The sequence below is a fragment of the Solea senegalensis genome, linkage group LG14, assembly GCF_019176455.1.
Source record: "Solea senegalensis isolate Sse05_10M linkage group LG14, IFAPA_SoseM_1, whole genome shotgun sequence".
Lineage (NCBI taxonomy): Eukaryota > Metazoa > Chordata > Actinopteri > Pleuronectiformes > Soleidae > Solea > Solea senegalensis.
Window position 1 is genome coordinate 1,416,240 of NC_058034.1, and position 15,711 is coordinate 1,431,950.

Below are 15,711 nucleotides of genomic sequence, written 5' to 3' on the forward strand. Positions count from 1 at the left end.
AATGTCAGTCAAAATAATTGCAATTGTTTTTTGACAAAAACATGTAGAAATTCAAGCCAGTACAATTTTTTTGGACTGACAAGGGGAATGATTTTATGCTCCGTCATCTTAAATTGGATTTTTTTTTTTAAGTGAATGGATGATGAGCGGGGCTCAAAATGATAAAAAGTAAAACCTGAAATCCACCTTATACTAGCAATAAATCAACTCCCCACTAATTTTTGAATGCCAGGACAAGGGCATTACTCCATGGAATTAGATTTTTTTTTCAGGAATCAAACATCACTTTTAAAGAAGCAAAAAAAAAAAATTGATTTTAATCATTCAAAAATATTGTATGTTTGAAAATACACGTGTTTGTGCTCCCTCACTCTTTCTTTGTGCTCCCTGGTTTGTTCTTTGCGCCAAGGTATTTTGTTTGTGGGCGGGCCTTAGGAAGCAGCCTGTTGATTGGCTACTGAGTTTTGGAGTGACAGCTCAATGGACCGGAAGCTTCCTAAGGCCCGCCCACAAACAACAAAACATGTAGTGAAATACAGTTCAAATTTGAGCTCAGAGAAACTGTGTTGACATGAGAATCCCTTACCCAAGGGCCTCACACATACATATGCATTCAACAGCACAATGTTTCATAAGACGTCAAAGAGGGATTGTAACTTACATGTCATCTCTTCTCTCCCAGGCTTTATGAATCCACGATGGAGTGAGGATGGGTGTCCCCAGACACACAGCCAGCTGAGAGAGGGGAAAATAAAGGAATAAAGGACAAATTAGAAGAGACATAACTTTAACATTAACAGAAAAAAGGCAAGGTTATTACCTCTGCAAATGTTTGTAACTATAAAAACTTTAAATATTTTCAGTACAATGACCTGCCAGGTCATTTTTATTACTACTAGATCATGACTTTGAAAATGTTTCTACTTTCTCTTTTCTATTCAGGATCAAACTATAAATAGGAAAATCTAGACTATGCTGAACATCAAAAAAATACAAGAATCTACTGTGGGGGACCAGCATCAATCATTCAGAGAAAGTCAAGTGTCAATCTATTCATTTATCTATCCTATTATCTCGGCTTGTCCTCATGGAGAAGACTGTACTGAACTGGGTTTAAAAAGAATAGAAATGAAAACTTCCGTAAACCACTGTTGCAGTTTATTTACACAGGGGTGATGGAGGAGGTGAACATGAAATAATGATTTTTTTAATGATTTTTGTTCAAAACTTCTGTGTTAGTACTTTTTGAATACCACTGGACTGTTGAGGTTGGGAGCTAGGTGCATAAACACGATATAAATGCAGACTAGAGGTGGTCAACGTATAGAGTCTCAGATAATATCGGGATTGCAGTTTTAAAGATATTCAAATTGAATGTTTATCCAGAATTCAATGTTTCTACACTGTAGCTCAGTTATAAGTTTAAAGAAATAAGAGTTGTTTTCGTGAATCATTGTGTCCAGGGATATCATTGGTAAATAAAATCAAAATTTTAAAAGGTTATTGACTAATTATTGATATCGCCCACCCCAATGCAGACATACTTCATTACAGTACATTTATGCTACATGTCAGATGAACTCTTAACTGTAAAAAACTGTAGCAAGCGTACCCTGTATTTCTCGCCGTTTGTTGAGTAGGCGATGAGATGAGTGACCTTAGTGCTGAAGTCTTTCCGGATGGTTCCACCCATGTGATGAACAAGATTCACCAAGTTCTTCTGCATGGATAAAAAAAAACAACACACAATAGCTTAACACATAGAGAAACAATAAGTAGCGATGGAATATGTCCAATACATTTTAATTTAAGAGTTTATTGAACAAAAATTAAACGTAATTGTGTGAAAAAAAATATTTTTAAAAAGGTAAAATGTAATTTGTTTCACGACCGAAAAATCATATACTGTACAATATATCTTGAGCTAGCTGAGAAGTGATATGCCTTAAATATCCTGGTTTTTAGGTTGAGGCATGGTGAGATTATACTGTCGCGGAGTACAATGGACAAAATTAAGATAAGTATGTCGCACTCACCATTTCCTCTTTGTTCCTGAAGCCGGTGAAACACAGCGACAGGTTCATCATGGTGGTGGAGTAAAGAGGACGACAGGAGAACGGTAGAGGCTGTTTAGGAAGTGAAAGGGAAGCAAAAAGCACAATTTACCAGTTTTAGAGGCATTATTATGGAACAACAAGACATCCTCTGAGCTCAGAACCAGGTAGGTCAACTTCTTACTTCATCCTTTGCAGCACAGCGCAGCACGACGGGAGGCCCGACGATGCGGTTGTCACGTTTGTAGAGGCAGCTGTAGTCAGGAGAGTCAAAGTCTGTGAGGACAAACACCGTCTCAAAGTCTGTGCTGTCTTCATCGCTGAACTCCTGGACATTGTCCGTCATCATACACGGGGTGTTGATGTCCTGCAGAATATAAAATATCTTCAGTGAAGTGCTCAATCAATCTGCAAACTAATGGAGATGATCATGTTAGTGGGGCTGTTGGTTAAGTATGAGTTAGTTAGAAGGAATTTCTTTTTTTAATATCAGTATTATTATTATTATTATTATTATTATTATTATTATATTAAAACATGATCATTTCTAACATTTTCCACAAAAAGACAAAAACCAACATCACTTTGTAGATGCACAAACCTGTAGTTTTATTTTGTTTGATGTACCTAAATATTGAAATCATTTCACTTCCTCAGTAAAACGTGAGCCTGTAAAGGCGCCTGAGGCAAAAACCAAACCATGTATGATGTAAATAAGACAATCAGTATTTTGTGAAACGTTTTCAGGAAGCTCTTAAAATTGGAGACAACCTAATCTATAAAAAAGCAGGAGAAAGCGTCCACAATGCGTCATTGGCCTCAACATACAGCAGAAAATATTCTGTCACCATAAAACGCCAAAGAAAATCAGTTCTCCTCTCAGATGAGAAAATGCATGAGGGTGGAATCAAAGCAACAATTTTTAGAAAATGATTCACCGCAAAAATGAAGTCACACACAAGCTGACAGCGCATGAGAGGTGAAGTAACACATGTTAAACCTGCCAATAAAATCAATACAGACATTTGTTCAATTAGGTGACAGAGGGAAAAAAAAGGGCAGAACTCGAGACATCAGCTGATTTGACACAAACACACAAACGTGTTAGGATCCACAATGCTTTGAACACCTGTCTGTTAGAGGAATAGCTTCACATTCTGGGAAAAAAGACCCATTGCTTGTTTTAGTAAAAAAGGACGAAGAGCCGATCAATACAAATATCACGTCTGTGTCTTAAATCCGGAGCTGAGTCAGGACGTGTATTCCCTGGTGCAATGTAAAGCCCTACACACACACACACACACATATATACATATATATATATAAAAATGTGTGTGTGTATTTTGATTTTATTTTCAACAAGAGGGCAGGTTTTTTTGATCTTCTTTTTTTGATTACTGTATCTGGCAACTTGTGATTTACTGTAGATCTAGACATTGCATTTAAAGATGCAGCAAGTGCTTTATGTATATTCTAGTATTGAGGGTTTTTTCTTGTTTTCAGTGTTGCCTTAAAAACATCATGACTCCAGCTCTGTGAGACGTGACACCATTATTGATCCTCTCATATTTCACAGAATGTTAAGTATTTATTTAAGAGGAGATGACACTCAAACACCAAAGCTTGTTGGATGTATTGCCAATGATTGCTCTTAAAGTGGAACTTTGCAAGTCTGGATGCTTTTTAGCCTTTTTGTCTACGAAGATTTTTTTCAAAACCACCGTAAACATCCATACGTTGTCTACAGCTTTATCCTCACCGCTGATGCTACCCCCTCCCTTCCCCTCTTCCGGCCATGTGCATTTGTAAAACAATTAATGTTTCTTGCAAGACCCATTGAGACCATTTTGATCTTGCAAGGCTGGCCATACAAGCCATTTAACCATCACAATGACTCGAAAACTGTTCAATTAGGGTAAACATCCTGTATAGTTCCACTTTAATGAGTGCAAACAACTTTTAAAATTAACATTTGCAATTTTAACCTCAACAGATAAGTTTAAATGACAAGATGCCAAAAAAGAAAGTCTTTTCATTTTACACCTCAGACTAAAGCAACGCATTTGACATTTGAGTGCAAGTCTCCGTTAAAGAGCCATCCACATATCAAGTATCACATCAGTTACGTTTAAATCAATTCACCATCAGTGAGTTGGCCATGCACAGTGATTGAGTGAGGAGCCCGTGTGGATTAAGACTCATGCAGCACCTCCCAAAGTTCCCATCAAAATGTCACACACTGTACTGTACCATATTGACTATAGATTTTATCATCATTTTCTCCTCGGCGCCCGCCTCGCCATCTCTTATCTTTACCACTGGAACCTCCATTACTCTGATGACCTGTAAAAACCAACCAGCATGAAGTGGATGTTAAACAATGGCATTTGAAAGGAGAGCAGAACCAAAGAGGGAGGAGGAAAAATAGAGAAAACAAAGTGCGGGAGTCAAATTCATATAAATTGACCGCACATGAGGACAGAAGAGGACAGGGTGGCTGGGTTTGGAATAAAGGTGAGAAGGAGGAGATGGGTGAGGGAGAGACAGGGTGGGGCTCATGTCCTTGCAAAGTCTAAAGGCAGAGACTTCAAACAGCTATCAGGCTCTGAGGGAGTCGAAGAGGAATCCTTTAAAAATTGATGTAAAAGTTCAAAGCCGTCGGGATGAGAGGAGGACAGAAAGGGAACAGAATGTGAAGAAATGGCGGAGGGTGGCTCTTTTTTCAGTAGGCTGACTGAGTGATGGCAGTGGGCGGTCAGGCAGACAATCGGGAGAGCACTGATGGAGCTGTCGGCAGATGTCTTTGGATGTGGCGGTGCTGCAGATTGGCAGGAGAAACAGATGATTTAAGCAGAAGCCTTCAGAAGTGACAGGGCACAGGAGACCTGGGAGAGAGGTCTTACTCGCTGCACTTAGTCGGCCGCCACGCCTCCGAATCACCTTCAGATGAAGCTACTCAAAGACACAAAACTAGATGCTGCTCCCCAGAGCAGATACAAACACTGTGTGTGATTGACACATAAACATCCTTGTGAAACTATAAACACTTTGTACGTGATTTGACTGTTGAAACGCGCAGCACATGTTGTTGCGTTAAAAGGAAATGCATTAGTGTTCCCCAGACATCTTAAAGGAGACATATTATACCCTATTTCTCCAAGTTAAAATAGTTCCCTGGTGTCGTAATGAACATGTCAGTGACATGCTTTGGTCAAAATACCATAAGGATGAAGAATCATAGCAATTCAATTACCCTGCTAAACCCGCCCCTTTCAGAACGCTCGGTTTTCGTGCATGGTCCCTTTATATGCAAATGAGACACAGGCAAACCCACTTCTTCCAGGGGGTTTCTGATTTGTCCTCTATACAGCGCTTTACAGCTCTATTCGTCTCCCCCTCCCTCCACTAGTTCTCTGACAATATCAACATGGCAGCGTGTGCAGAAAACAGCGAGAGTGGCGTCACAGGAAGAGACGTCCTAAATAAGGATGGAGCCGAATACTGTCCAACTGTAAATCAGTTAAAAACACTTAGGGACAGCACCACTGATCCACCGCTGATCGCTGCATAAACTGCTGCTGTATGTGACTGTATCAGACTGAGTCTGTGCTCCGGTCATGGAGGACGTACTGAACAAATATGTTTAATTAGGACGTGTCAGAATGGTCAGTTATGACCTCTATGTGACCTTTTCTTAACAATGTGTGTGTTTGTACGTCGGTGAAATATGTCCCCTGACTAAATAAGGCGACCGCTGGCCGCAGTCTGATGTGAAGTGGTGCGAACACACGATTGCTGACTTTTTCCCGGCACATTAGCTTCATATATAAAATCCTCTGTAAAACACTGTGCTCCACTGTGCAGCCACCAACAGCACACTTGTCCCTCCGCGTTGACATAATACCACTCTTCCTCCCTCGCCTGCACTATCGCATTTTATAGGGACAAGGTGGAGCAAAGGTGGAGCGCTTGAGGTAAACTTACTGGTGGCGTGGTAACATTCACGGTGAAATGCTCATGCTGCCGTCATAATGCGCAGGGAATTCAACATCGAGCGTTTTATCGCCTATACTTACACTAAGGGGGACCACGAAAACATGACTGAGTATTCTTTTTCCACACTTTGGCGACTGGTAGGGCCTCCAGACTCCAAAATATAAGTATTAAAATGGTTAAACAGTTGATTTTGCATAATATGTCCCCTTTAAAGACCTCTTATCTCAAAATAACAAAAATAAAAGGCTGGAAAAAGCATCTCCTATTAATTACCTAGACTGTAACAGACAGCCATAGTTTAATTTGCCCAGCAACTAAGGTTGCACATTTTGAGCATTTTCCTTCTAACCTTAAATTCAAGAGGTTAAAAACCAATAGTCCCTAGCACATCTTTTTTATTTATTTAAATTTCAAATGTTGTAAGACAGTGACATAATACATGAGTGCCAGGGGTGATGTGCGACAGAAGGACAGCGGCAAAAGTGAAAGGGAAGGTCTACCAGACAGTAGTGGGACATGCTATGACGCAAAGCTTGGGGGCAGCGGCACTGTCTAAAAGACAGGAGGTGGAGCTAGAGATGGCAGAGATTTTCTTTGGGAGGTGACCAGGATGGACAGGATTAGAAATTAGCATATCCAAGGGACAGCTCAGCTTGAATGGTTTGGAGATAAAGTAAGAGAGTCAAGGTTGAGGTGGTTCGGTCACACAGAGGAGGGATAGTGATTATATTGGACAAAGCAGGGTGTTGAAGATGGAGCTGTCTGGCAGGACGAAAAGAGGAAGACCACAGGGTAGGTTCATGGATTTTGAAGGAGGACATGAGGACAGTTGGTGTAACAGAAGAGGACAAGATAGAGACAGAGAAGTCAAAAGAAGTAGCCCAAATGGGCTGCAATGATTAATAATATGATGACTTAAAACAAGCTTTCTGATTTCTTTGCTCCATATAACAAAGATTCTCATTCAAGAACATAATCATTTTCAGGTTTAGTAAACACGATCAATATTTTTCTGAAATTTTACCGACAGATTAATCGATTAGGAAAATGATTGTAAATTGCAGCCCTACCTACATATCACAATATAATCTATATAAAACAACAAGGCTCTTGCTTGAAAAAGTCAGGCTGCAGTGAAAAACTCTGATAACACAGTTGTCACTGGGATGCACATGTATTAAATAACCAAGATGAGAAATCTATTGCATTTGATTTCTACGACTCAAAGCACTTCCATATCCACAGGAGAGAGTTTATCGCTAGGGAAGTTTTTCCCTTCAGTTTCACACTGTTAATGCATTTGACAATTACAATTTTGCATGATCTGCCAACAGCAATCAAGCGCTCACTGAACAGCTGCCTGACTACATGCCTGCATTAGCCAATAACAACTGCTGCTGTTTCCTTCACCGTGCAGCTCCAAATTTCCTGGAAGCAGTCGAGACAAGTAAGACTATCTTAAAAGACAGATATACAATCTAAGATAATCAATACAATATAAGATATAACTTAGCAAAGCGCCAAAGAAACTTCAGAAGAAAGCATCACTTTTTTCTCCTTTTTCTCTCTGTCTGTGTAGGTGAGTAAATAATAACCACTAACATAATAAAGAACCAGAATTATTTTTTAGGTCTACAATAACTTGGCATTTTGCTCCACTGCTGCTTTGTAGATAGGTGTAAACATTATTTACAGCACAGCACTGTTTGCCTCATCCTTGTTTGTGTCTGAGTAAGTTATCATGTGCTTGCACTTTTGTCAATAAAGTTATTATCGTCTACTCAGACAGCCAGACATTTTGTCACCTGCAGCTACGTGCAAGTGGCATAATAACTTCTCTTTCACGCTCTATATTTTTATAACACGTCTGGCTCTGTTCTGTGCTAGAGAGAACTGTGTATGTCCCATTTTCTTGTAAATAAAGATGCTTTTCACACCCAAGGTCAAACACTGAGAATTTAAATTACACAGAGGGGGAAAAAAATACTTCACATCTATCATCATCATCATCATCATCATCATGTTTTAACCCAGAAGCTCGCTGACCTTCATAGACTAGAGATGTCCTTCTTATCAAATCATAAAGAAGCAGCAATGTTGACACAGGTGATAAAGGCCTGTCACTTGAAAAGAAATCAGTGGAACCACAGTGGACATTCAGGGTTAATGGAGGAGTGTCATACCTGCAAAGCTTTGACCAGTGCTGCATTTCTGCTTGCTGCTCCCACCAGGACAATCCTCGTCTCCACTTTTGGCAGCATATCTGAGAGAGGGACACAGCGACATGGTGAATGAGGAGGGAACACACACATTTTCTCTGCAACCTTGTTTTAAATTGTAAAAACTGATTAAGTTTGTTGGTCTTGTGATAATGCAGATTAAATCAAAATGCCACTTTGTCTATTTATTTGGCTGGCAAAATAATTCATCACTGCTTAATTAAGTTTTTTTGTTTTTTAAATCAAGATATTTTGTCATTTTCCAAAAATTTAAACTTCTGTGAGGCAATATTTTCATTATAAAGTCAGTACACAGTGTATGAGTGAGTTTGACCAGATGATACTGGAGAAAGGACTTCAGGTTGTTCACCTCACTGAACCGGTTTCTCACGCTGGACTCAAACACAAACACACCCCTGTGCAGGAAATGCATCAGCAGCACACACTAACGCCTGCATACCTCATGTAGAGAACAAGTGAACATATGGCTCAGCAGGAACGTAAACCCACTCCAAGTGCCTTTTTGGGGTATTAATGCAAAGTTCTGCTGAAGTAACAGCCTTTTCATTTCAACACAGATGGAAATCCAGATTCAGAAACACAAGCCTGAGGTATCTGTACTGACACTGAAGCGTTTGTTTATTATATCTGCTGTTTATTTTTATATTCAAACACCAGCAGCAAGATGTGTCAAGTCCTAGCAAAAGAAAAAAGGAGAGAACAAGTGATCGTGCAGACTGACCTGCTCCATCTTCACATGCCAGACCCAGAAACGTGTGGTCCTGAGTGGTTTCAGCAATCCTTGAGTCATAGACTGAAGAATCCACCAAGAGACTGCGAGCAGTACATAAAGTCACTATGCTGGTGTCAGCCATGGCAGGACGCTGAGGAGCCCCCAAACTGTCTGGAAACAAATCAAAAGTTAGATGACACCAACCGAGGGAGGCAGCAGAGGACCAGAGGGAGTGACAAACGATATGGTTGCGGGAGACAAGAAGACACAGAAGGGGACAGAAGGTGACAGACAAGAAGGCATAAAAGGAGACAGCAGAGACAAAGGGAGACATAGAGAAGATGGTAAGACAAACCAACAGAGAGGGGAGACAGTAGGAGATGCAGAGGTAACACAGAGAGGAAGACCAGAGTGAAAGACCAAGGAGGACACAGAAGTGGAGACGGAGGGAAACACAGAAGGGGCACATAGAGTTGAGGGCAGGGAGACACAGAGGGAGAGAGTATAGCAACAGGGAAACAAAGCAAAATGGTGACAACTGTCAAACACAACACAGGCTTTGCAGCTATAGAGAATCTAAAACACCTGTGACGACTGTGGTAAAACGACACAACAGTTTATTCTGGAACTTTTGGAAAACGTGTCAAAAGTGCATGAGTTTGCATAACAACAGCCATAAAACTGCACCTGCACCACCCAGGATCAATAATAGTTGATGTCAGATCAGACTGAATGATAAATGTCACTGTATCGACTAAAGGTTTCAGTCATTTACTGCTAAAACAAGGTAACAACGTCAGAAAAGCATATAACTACACGTGATAATATAAATCTCTGAATCATTAGGTCCACGAGATAATTTACTTAAACACACAAGGCCAAGTAATAGTAGGTGTTTTCTGGGGCAACAGATCCATTTACCTACATGTGCAGGAGTTAACTCACGTCAACGTGTTTCGTTTGGTGAGAAAAACAAACTTTAAGTAAACAAAACTTACCGACTGTTTAAGTTATTTTGTGCTTAAATAATAAAAGAAAAGTCAGTCTTCGGTGTCCACCCTGCTGCTGAACCCCCTCAACTGAATTAGCTCCCTAGCTAACTTGGCTAGCAGCCGAGCTAACGAATCCACAGCGCTATGGACAAAGTCCGGTGATTCCTCTTCAACACAATCTCCACAAAATACGTAACAGGTCTCTGTCAAGCCTCTGGAATCAGCGCATGTTCGTCTTTATACGTGAAAAGAGAAAAGACTGTCGTAAAGTGGTCGCTTTAGTTTGCTGATAGGAAAAACAGGCTTCATAATAGTGCGTAGAAGTTTTCAGTTCAGTCTCCTGCTGCCGACAGAGCTCAGTTCAAAAAGCAAGACAACAACGAAGCCGCGCGCTGATTGGACGACAGTGAAAAAGACTCAGCAACTTCCGCCCGGCGAGGCCGCTGATTGGTCAGATCATTCAAATCTCGACGCGCATAGCTGGACTGCCAAAATGACGGGATGCCTTCACGTACTGTCGGAAATACTCAATCACTAGCAATGGCGAAAAGGAAACATCTTCTGATTTTACGAACATACATGTGTTTTCATGCAAATTGTCGGATGAAGTGCATCGATTTTCTTTCAAATTGAACTCAAAAATACAAGTAAAACAGTCTAAACAGGGATTCACTGTTTATCACATTTTTTATGTGGACCCAATTTCCGGTATAAATCACGTTAAGGTCAAATTTAAATAACAATCCATTTTGAAGTCTCTTCCAATGAACAATCCAACAAATGTCCCAAACTACCTCAGGGGTCAGTGGCACCAGTTTGGTGCCAAAACATTTTGAGTTCAACTCAAATAAATAGGTAAGGGTACATGTGTTAAAAAAGGGGACCATAAAACTTTATTATTTTAGGGAAATTCAACTGCATCCTTTTGGTGCACCCTGCAAGGTCTAAAGTAGCCAAAACCCAGGCCACCACTTTCACTTTGGTTGTGTTAACCTGGTCTTGGAACACAGCATCTTTACATAATATGATCATGAAGTTGTCGGTTTGTTTCTGTGGAAGAAATCTAAAAAGTTACTGTCATATACAGAAAGAATATACATGGTTCTATAAGTTTCTATTGATAGTCTTCTCCCTTGGAGCTGAGGCCTTGAACAGTTAGAACACAGAGTTGCTCGATCACATCTGAAGAGCAACTGATCACAGAGTCAGAGAAGCATTTCATCACATGACATTTTATTTTCACATAACATGAAAATAAAATGTCATGTGACGAAGCGCCTCTCATTTCTTCTCCCAAGCTCCGAACTCACGATAATGAAAAAGACATTTGAATAAACTGTGAGATCAGAGTAATAGGTTGTGAGGATTCTTCTCCGACGGCATGTTCTCCGCCTGCTGACTCACACTTCAATCGGGTCTCGTCTGAACACCCTTCACCCTCGACTCGTGTGTGCAAGACACAGCGAGGCGTCTCATCTCTTCCCTCCTCACTGAGCTTCATTATCCCGGTCTCGGGAATTGTTAAAAACAGTTACAGTTTCAGCTCAGTGAAAAAGTTTGTTTTCCAGCAGGATAATGTAAAGAAAAGTGTTGGATGATCACGTGCAGCAACAGTGGCTCAGAAGATTCAATCCGGGTAAAAAGAAAGTGAATGCACTCCCTGCTCATTTCAATTCTGGGGTCCAAATTATTTTTGGTAGACAGCTGTTGTGGAGGCCAGATACTGCTCATACCTTTTGTCTTTTTGTAGAAGGTGAGACAGGTGGGTTAGAGACAATGTTTGGGAACTAAAGCCGTGGTCAGTTTAAAGTATTTTGCCCAAAGTTTCAATCAAGTCATATTTGATTGATTTATTGAGTCAATTTAGTAGTTTTGTTTGGATCGTGTTTTAGTTGATCAAACAAATTGAATGATTTGAAAGTCAGTTGGAAGAGGGCAAAAATAAAACTGTGACAGGAACATGATTGATAAGAAATGCTGTTTTATTTAGTTTATAAGTGCTACATCTAGAACCTCCGTATCAATCCTCACATGCTTCTTAAAGCTTTGAATAATACATTTTGAAAATAAAAAAAACAAAATTTATATACTGTATGTAAATGCATATTAACACAATGAAGATGTATGTACATGACAATGACAGAGTACAATTTACAGACTTATAGATACATTCTATATTTTAAATTGCAGCAGGAAACAGCAATAAAGATTTGATTTTTTACAAAGATACATTGTTTATTTGCCAAAGAATGAAGATAGTTCATGAGACACATGGGAGGTTTTCTGTACAACCAGTAAAGGTGCTTCAAATATCTGACCATTCATTCATTCATTCATTTATTCATTCATTCAGCTAACCCATCCATCCATCTAACCATATTGACTGATTAGTTTCTTTCCTCCAAAGTAACTTGGTTACTTTCTCACACGTATCAGTCGCCTGGTGAAGATTTATCCTCTTTATATCGTTTTGTTTTCTAAAAAACTAAATAAACTTGCACTAAATAAGTGGAGGAGAGTCATCGGACCTCTGACCATCCACTGCTGCTGTTTCAGGTCCGTCACTGACTGGTCCACAGATTTACATCATCAGTAGAAAACACTGAGAATAATGTACAACAACACAGCAGTCACACAGAAATCCACAAAAATATACAATATGAGGCTGAACTGCAAATGTAGATCCACACATTATGTAATGCCACGTTGGCATTTACTGTACAGTGCTGTGATGAAGCAGATCCTAGGAAACAAACAACCAAATTATCATTTTCCCCGAAAAATCACAGCCTAACATTTACAGAGCAGAGTGTTCTCAGAGTGACTGCCAGTGAAAACATCATGATAATCCCATAATGTGCACATGGGAACAAGAAGTCAGAGAGAAAACATGGCATAGATGCATCTGTGCAGGGCTGTTGCAACAGGGGTCAGCAAAGCAGGCATTTTTCAGGTGGACCTGTTAATCCACAATACAATTTTGGGAGAATCCCTTTAAATATTGGTGGGGAAACTAGGCCCAAACCTACAAGCTTGCATTAGTTTGGTTCAGGGTATTTTTTAAAGTCTCTTGAGACCTGTTTTTTTACCGCTTTAGCCAAATGCAATTGGCTGATAATACATTAGACAGCAGTCAATAGAAGCTTCTAGTGTAGACAGCAGATATCTAGGTCAAGAGTCTGTCTATCGTTCACCATTCACTGTTTAAATGATGAGTGAGACATGAGAACCAAGAATGGAGTTGGAGTAGAAAGACCAGACTGGAGTTTCTGCATTCAGAGCTATCGGCAAGTGAATACTGAAAAATGAAAAAAGCTGTTTGCCAATGCATCTTTTTAGTCACTGTGTTCTTCTGCTTCACCTTCAGGCAACCAAAGCCTGCTCAAATGTGATTGTTCTAAAAATAGAGATAAGAAGGCTTCCATACAGCTTCTGTATATTAGCATGCAGAATGTTTTTACAGAGATGAACTGTACATGAACACTCATCTGTACACATCAGCACAAAAACAGTGACTCCACTGATGTCCAGAAGAACAAGAATTGTTAGCATGTAGCATCCATTGGTCAGATTGTAATGTTAATGTCTGTCAGAGGTGGAAAGAGTACTGAAATATTCTACTCAAGTAAAAGTACTAGTATCTAAAAATGTACTCAAGTTGAAGTAAAAAAAAAAAGTAGCTTGTTTAAAAGTGACTTAGTTACCTTTTAACAAGGTTGGGGTTCTTTTGTGTAGGTAAAAAAATGACAAGGGACACAAATCTCACACTGTTTTTGATTAAAGACAAACCTTTACAAATTAAAGTGCTGACAAAATAAAACATGGAAACACATCATGTATCAGTCAGAATGGGTCAGAGGTCACAAATGTCACTCACTCAGGGACCTTAATTAATGCCAATTCACCTGTCATTATTATTAATCATGCATCATTCACCTGTCCTCATCATTCATCTGTCCTCATCATTCATCACTCACCTGTCCTCATCATTCATCACTCACCTGTCCTCATTATTCATCATTCACCTGTCCTCATCATTCACCTGTCCTCATCATTCACCTGTCCCTGCCAGTTTCTGGAGCGTGAATTTCCTTTTTAAAATGTTAAAATTTTAAAATGTAAAGTTTTTTTTTACTCAGTGATGGATGTGATTTAAAACATAGTGCAGTACTTGAGTTAAAATAAAATGACAACAATTACCTCTAATGTCTGTCTGATGTCTAACAGCACAGTATGTGCTAACGTGATAAACATGGTAAACTGTGTTTAACCATGTATGGATCAGTTTATAGAGAAGAGTATAAGATAAATGTCGTTCAGCAGTTTATGCAGATGACTTACCAGCTGGTTGAGAATAGAGACAAAGAGATAATGTTACATATTCTATCAGGGAGAGGAAAGGCAAGCAAGACACGTGTCAAGGTTCTCCTGGAGAATGCAGTTCCAGTGTCTTTGTGTTTTCAAACCTGACATAGCTGAAGCAGCAGAAGCATCCGAAGCAGCTGTAACATCTCCAGCATCTGAAGTGACTGAAAAAGGCAGCAGAGGCAGATTGTGGAGTTTTAGCTCAGTTCAGCAGCAGCAGAACGGGGCACCATGCCAACACCTGCTCACAACCAGCACACACAGTCAATCACTTCATCATTTAACATCTCAGATGACCAGCTGCTGCTTTTTACAGTCTGTAATGTTAACTCATCCACCTTTTGATCAGTCCTCAGTCTCCATAGACGACAGATGGTTGTATTAAACGTCTAATATGGCTTTCCCATGGTGCGTTCAGGCGTCATACGGGTTCCAGCTTTATCGATTCAGTGACAGATTTGAAAAAGTGTGGTTTAAAAATGACTACAGCCATATTTGTAGTCAAATAGAACTACAAGTAGAAAAAAACAAATATTTGTTGATTTTTAAGTCCAGCTTAAGAAATTCCAGTTGAAAAACTACAGTCAAAAGTCACGTTTGTGATGCATTCACTGTCCTGAGACCCGCCTCCTCACAAACTGGCTTCATTTTCGTCCGAGTTGGAGAGAGCTGCAGTGCACAGATCACTGAAGATATCTGGGAGAAAGAAACAAAACAGTCATGTCAGCTGCGACAGAGTAATGCATATCCACAACATGTGCTCGAACTTGGCATTCAAATGTTTTAAAAATAATCTTAAGACAAGAGGAAGCACAGCCTGCAGGAGTGCAGCAATAAAACATGAACCAAACAATGAAGCAAAACAGAATAAAGGACATTCTGTATACAACCAAACTGAGAACACCCACAAATCACTGAGATGTTAAATTATTCAGCTCATAATAACTGGTAGAAAAATGACAAATACCATATTTGTCACCACAATTGTTACAAAAGATTAAAAAGTCTGTTTCTTTTTCTTGACAGTTTCAGTCGGTCGTCACTTTACATTAAAATGTGTTTAACGTCCTCTGGAATAACAGGAATCCCAAGTCTCTGAGCAACTGAAATGGTCGGGGAACAGTCAAGACATGTCTGCGCTCCAAATGAACATGTTTACATGTTACAATCATTTCAGTGACCTAGGGTGTACTCACTTGTGTTGTATACTGTAATTGTGAGGCATTCAGTGTCCATCAGACAGAAAATGCATGAAGAATTACAGAGAAGGCAGATGTGGGCGGTCACCACAGGCTGGCGGACACAGCGTCACCCAAATAAAATATAAAAGAGTAAATGGCAGCGCACAGGAA

The 15,711-nt window shown here is 39.8% G+C and overlaps 2 protein-coding genes across 13 annotated transcripts in view; both read right to left on the reverse strand.

Annotated features, from left to right (window-relative positions):
• ect2 (epithelial cell transforming 2) overlaps positions 1-10,359 on the reverse strand; it is a 28,671-nt gene extending 18,312 nt beyond the window's left edge. For 2 of the 4 annotated variants that reach the window (XM_044044667.1, XM_044044665.1), the window contains exons 1-8: positions 10,001-10,359; positions 9,012-9,173; positions 8,234-8,313; positions 4,305-4,397; positions 2,239-2,421; positions 2,037-2,126; positions 1,613-1,720; positions 662-735 (exon numbers count right to left, since the gene is read on the reverse strand). In XM_044044667.1, the coding sequence (XP_043900602.1) occupies positions 662-735; positions 1,613-1,720; positions 2,037-2,126; positions 2,239-2,421; positions 4,305-4,397; positions 8,234-8,313; positions 9,012-9,144 (761 nt within the window). In that variant the 5' untranslated portion in view covers positions 9,145-9,173; positions 10,001-10,359. The remainder of the gene's footprint in view (positions 1-661; positions 736-1,612; positions 1,721-2,036; positions 2,127-2,238; positions 2,422-4,304; positions 4,398-8,233; positions 8,314-9,011; positions 9,174-10,000) is intronic. The other 2 variants (XM_044044668.1, XM_044044666.1) reach the window with 1 other exon arrangement.
• A 3,756-nt stretch (positions 10,360-14,115) lies between these two features.
• The window catches only part of mcf2l2 (MCF.2 cell line derived transforming sequence-like 2), a 70,882-nt gene continuing 69,286 nt past the window's right edge, over positions 14,116-15,711 (reverse strand). For all 9 annotated transcript variants that reach the window (XM_044044778.1, XM_044044784.1, XM_044044780.1 and 6 more), the window contains one exon: positions 14,116-15,055. In XM_044044778.1, coding sequence (XP_043900713.1) covers positions 14,991-15,055 — 65 coding nt within the window. In that variant the 3' untranslated portion in view covers positions 14,116-14,990. The remainder of the gene's footprint in view (positions 15,056-15,711) is intronic.